Raw genomic sequence first — 4,102 nt, 5'->3', positions numbered from 1 at the left:
TGAGACCAAGCCCTCTAGTTAGCAGATAGCGAGGGGAAATTTATTCTACAACCCATGGCATTGAGGTTCTTCTGCTTCTTTTTGTCCTTCACTCCTGGCTCCCTCTTGACTATTTGAAACAAACTCCTACATTAATAAGATCAGGTTTAAGTACCCTCATACAAAGTATTTTCTGCCAATACAATTCTGTTCATGTAACAGTTTTAAATGATGCACGGTGGTACCCTACCGTCATCCAGCTCTGCACCCGTGTCTCCCTCTTCACCTGCCTGCCCTTCTGTGTCTGCAGGCTCTGTGCCCAGCTCGTCCTCCACATCATTATCCTCCCATGGAGCTAGAATATATTTGAATATTGAGAAAAAAAGAAAAAAACCAACAAACTATACAGTGAAAAGGTTCTGCATTGAACTGTACCAACAGTTTATAGTGGAGATATATTTATTAATTACTGCCAAAATAAGAAATCATGAAATGTGTCACCAAGAAAGACGTCTATGGTGAAACGATACTTCCAGACTCCAACGAATCAAGGAATGCCTGCCCTTGGGGAGTCTCCAAGACATCTGCAGTGAAAGCAGCCAGGGCTTTTCTGAGCAACAGGCCTTGTGAAAAATTAAAGAAGGGGACTGGGAGGATATGAAACCAGAATAAAGTTTACTGTTCTTCAGGGAAGATTATTTTTTTTCTTTACCACACCAGAACAGTTACCACCGCTTTATAGCAATATGTGTATTAGGTGAAAACTGAAATCTCGCCATGTACCACAACTGTCCACCCTGAAATTAAAACAGGCTTTTGACGGTGTAAGTCAGAGACAGTCTAGCTCTGGGATTGATCATTATTACATCTGGAAACTGTTTGACTCCATGCAGCTACAGTAGTCTTTGGTAAAAGGGTCTAAGAGACTCGATATGCTGTACATGTAACTAGGACGCAAATTAATTGAGATATTTTTAAGTAAATAAAAAGATATATTCAAAACTTTCTTTTCTGTTACAGATCATAACTTGATTTGCTGGGTCAAAATAAAGAAAAGATTCTTGAATTTGTAACTCTGAAAAGGCCATTTGACATTACTACTTGTGACAGGATTTAATTACAGGAGTAGAGACAAGACCAAACTGCGGGGTCTAAATTTCATTATTAAATGATACTTTTTTAAAAAAGCCTAAGCCTTCTGATACCTTGTCCCATCTCTAGTGCTATGGATGATTTGCTCAATCTTTCTTTGTTAAGCATTTTCATAAAACTTAATTTAAATATAAAAAAAGAAGTGAGCACTTCCAGGGTTTGTTTTTTTTTTCACAGTAGAGTAGGTCAACTGCATTTTTAGATTTGTGCAGCAAGTTAGCATCAGTTCATGTCCAACAATATGCAGACATTTAACTCTGTTGTATATCCTACTGCAAATGCATACACAGTCAGCATGTATTATTATGCACAACGTTTGCTCATTATCCACATAAGATATGGTCCTATAATGATGATAACAGGTATATTTATAACCTTCTTGGCTGCACCTACACCAGTAAACTAAGCAGTTGCAAGTGTCTAGACCTGCATGCATACCGTGTCACTCTGTCATCTTTAGGAGGGCTCCTGGCATGACCCCCAGCAGTTAGTTCCCACGGCAGGGCTACAGGCTGTTTCCAGTAGGTAGTCCAGACACAGTGACTGATGTGGCTTTTGGAACCATTTATATGCTAGCACTGCTAATTAAGACAATCTTGAAAACAAACCAATCCTCCTTAAAATTGAGGTCTTGAAGCCTCTCCTGTTTCTCTTAATACAGGTTTTTGCTTATTTCAAAACACAGCCTTCAGTGGGTGGTTTGTCTTCCTCCTTCAACCTGAGAACCTCTCTTTTTCTATGCTTTTCCCTACTGTAGTATTAAGACAGACAAATATATGGGCTAGTTTATTTTCTGTCAACTACTATGAAAAGGCAGTTACACTTATGTGTGATAAAGCACTGGCCTAATCCAGTACATCAGAAGCTTATAAAGTCCAGAATCTTACAGATGTTCAGCATAGGAGACTGCATCATATGGTAAAGGCATCATATGGTAAAATGCCCACAGGGGCATTTACAAATCTACTGAACAAAACCAAACTGTGTCCCAGTCTGATTGTTGCTTAGGTGTGCAGTAGCTTATGTTATTTCGGAAATAATAATGTCATGGGATGGTTTTATGGTAGCAGCAAATGTGAGTGATCTTAATCAAAACTTGCAAAAATGTAACTCTGATGTTAGGAGTATCTGATACCACTATGTATATGTGTGTCTTCAGATCCAGAAACCATGAACTGACATGACACACATAGGGAGTGTTGGAGAGAGAGGAGAAAATAAATTCTTAAGATAGGTTGGTACACAAAACTCAACAGAAGATTACAGATGCATAGATAAGTAACAACTTGGTGCAAGGGTGGATCCCATTTTGAGGGATATGGAGAGCTTGCAGGTGGCTGGTTATAGTATACATATACTGTGCATATACGTATATGCAGTTAGGATAAGGAGCAAGAGGCCAAAAGCTGTCACACAACAACTCAGAAGCTACACACTATGGCAGCCAGAAACTGGGATCAGCACTTGGTTCGTATCAGCTAGCAGCTGTGAGCAGACTGCATCGTGTGCAGACATCTTGTAAACACTGCTGCCTTGCCAAAGCAGCAGCAGAAGCAAAGTTTTATAGGCAAGCTAGCTATTCTGATGTGCCAAAGCAACCTAGCTGCAGATCAACTACCCAGCCACAAACTACTGCTGTTCCGCTGATTTAGATACCTTCACCGCTTTACACAAATTTACTCCCTTACTCTAATCCCAGAATCTTCATGCTCATCGGTTTTGTAACAGAGCTTAGAGGACCACATAAAAGAGGCAGCTGAGTCTACCACCCTTCAACTTTCCTGAAGCTTTCCTAAATAACGTGAACCCCAAGTCAATGGAGACACAACAGCCATCACTATTCCTAAAGATCCCAGCTTCAACCTTATTCGTCTCTCTTTTTTTTTTTTTCACCAGATAACCAGAGTTTGTAGTTGCTACAGAGAATTGCAATTGCTTTAAGCACTCTCTGACACTTAATCTTTTGACTGCAAGAAAGCCCTGTGTTCTTTTAGCCAAGGAGCTAGGGGAAGAATAACTGGTCCAGTCTTCAGTTTACAAAGCAAATCAAAGCACTCAACTAGATTCCTCCTTCTACTTTATTACACCCAAGGTAACCTCTCTGTTTGGCCTGCCTTCAGGAGGGTTACAACAAATGTCGAGTTCATGCAAGAATGGGCTGTCTGAGCAAGGCGTGCATGCACACTCCCCTTTCCTCCCTCCCTCCATGTCCAGTCATGCAGTAGCGACAGGGCCGTAAGTTCCAGGGTTAAAGTACCAGCTCAGCTGCTGAAGGCATGGAGAAGAGACGGGCAGGGTTATTGTGCATTGGAATACATAGAACATCACCAAACTACCTCCAGGGACCGTCTCCAGCCACGCCTGTACCGCCTCATGGCGTACGGAAGGAAGGTCGGATGCTGAATTTGAAAAACAATAAATTGTAAGAAATCAAAATTAGACCATCAGTAAGCGTCTAAAACAGAAGAGTGACAAAGGGAAATTTTTCAGCAGCAAATGCAGAAATAAAACCTATGAGATGTTAAACAACCGACTCCAGGCTTGGGATTTAAATTGAGGTAACAAATGTCAGGGGCCTAATCTTCCTTTAGGATCTGCAATGTTAGAGGAAATATGGATGGCACAGTGAGAAAAACAACACATCTGACCAGCAGGTTGCTGCTGCTCTGCTCCACTTGAAACTCTGCAGAGGAGGGAAACGAAGAGATGAAAGAGCTGAGCAATGAGAGAGGGGCGGTTGTAACAAGCATCCCAGAACCTGCGCTGCCCGGGTGTGAAAGATGAAGAAGAGCACCCAAAGCATAACGAGAGGGACTTCTGTGTACCGTCATGCTGTCCCAGGCTTTCACATCAAACCCTATCGCTGCTGCTACTGAGGGGCTCTCCGAACTCCTTGTATCACAGAATACAGCTCAGCCAGGAACAAAAGCTATTGAACTCGGGTTCAAAACTTGCAGTGTATCCACAAGTA

General features: G+C 41.6%; 1 protein-coding gene across 11 annotated transcripts in view; it reads right to left on the bottom strand.

The window, feature by feature from the left end:
• Positions 1 to 4,102, bottom strand: part of MICAL3 (microtubule associated monooxygenase, calponin and LIM domain containing 3) — a 160,519-nt gene that overhangs the window by 35,127 nt on the left and 121,290 nt on the right. For 10 of the 11 annotated variants that reach the window (XM_035903349.1, XM_035903358.1, XM_035903348.1 and 7 more), the window contains 2 exons: positions 3,468 to 3,530; positions 230 to 334 (listed from right to left, as the gene is read on the bottom strand). In XM_035903349.1, coding sequence (XP_035759242.1) covers positions 230 to 334; positions 3,468 to 3,530 — 168 coding nt within the window. The remainder of the gene's footprint in view (positions 1 to 229; positions 335 to 3,467; positions 3,531 to 4,102) is intronic. The other variant, XM_035903352.1, reaches the window with a different exon arrangement.

This window comes from Egretta garzetta, unplaced genomic scaffold, assembly GCF_000687185.1.
Source record: "Egretta garzetta isolate BGI_Z169 unplaced genomic scaffold, ASM68718v1 scaffold511, whole genome shotgun sequence".
Classification (NCBI taxonomy): domain Eukaryota; kingdom Metazoa; phylum Chordata; class Aves; order Pelecaniformes; family Ardeidae; genus Egretta; species Egretta garzetta.
This window is presented reverse-complemented; position numbering and strand designations above follow the sequence as displayed.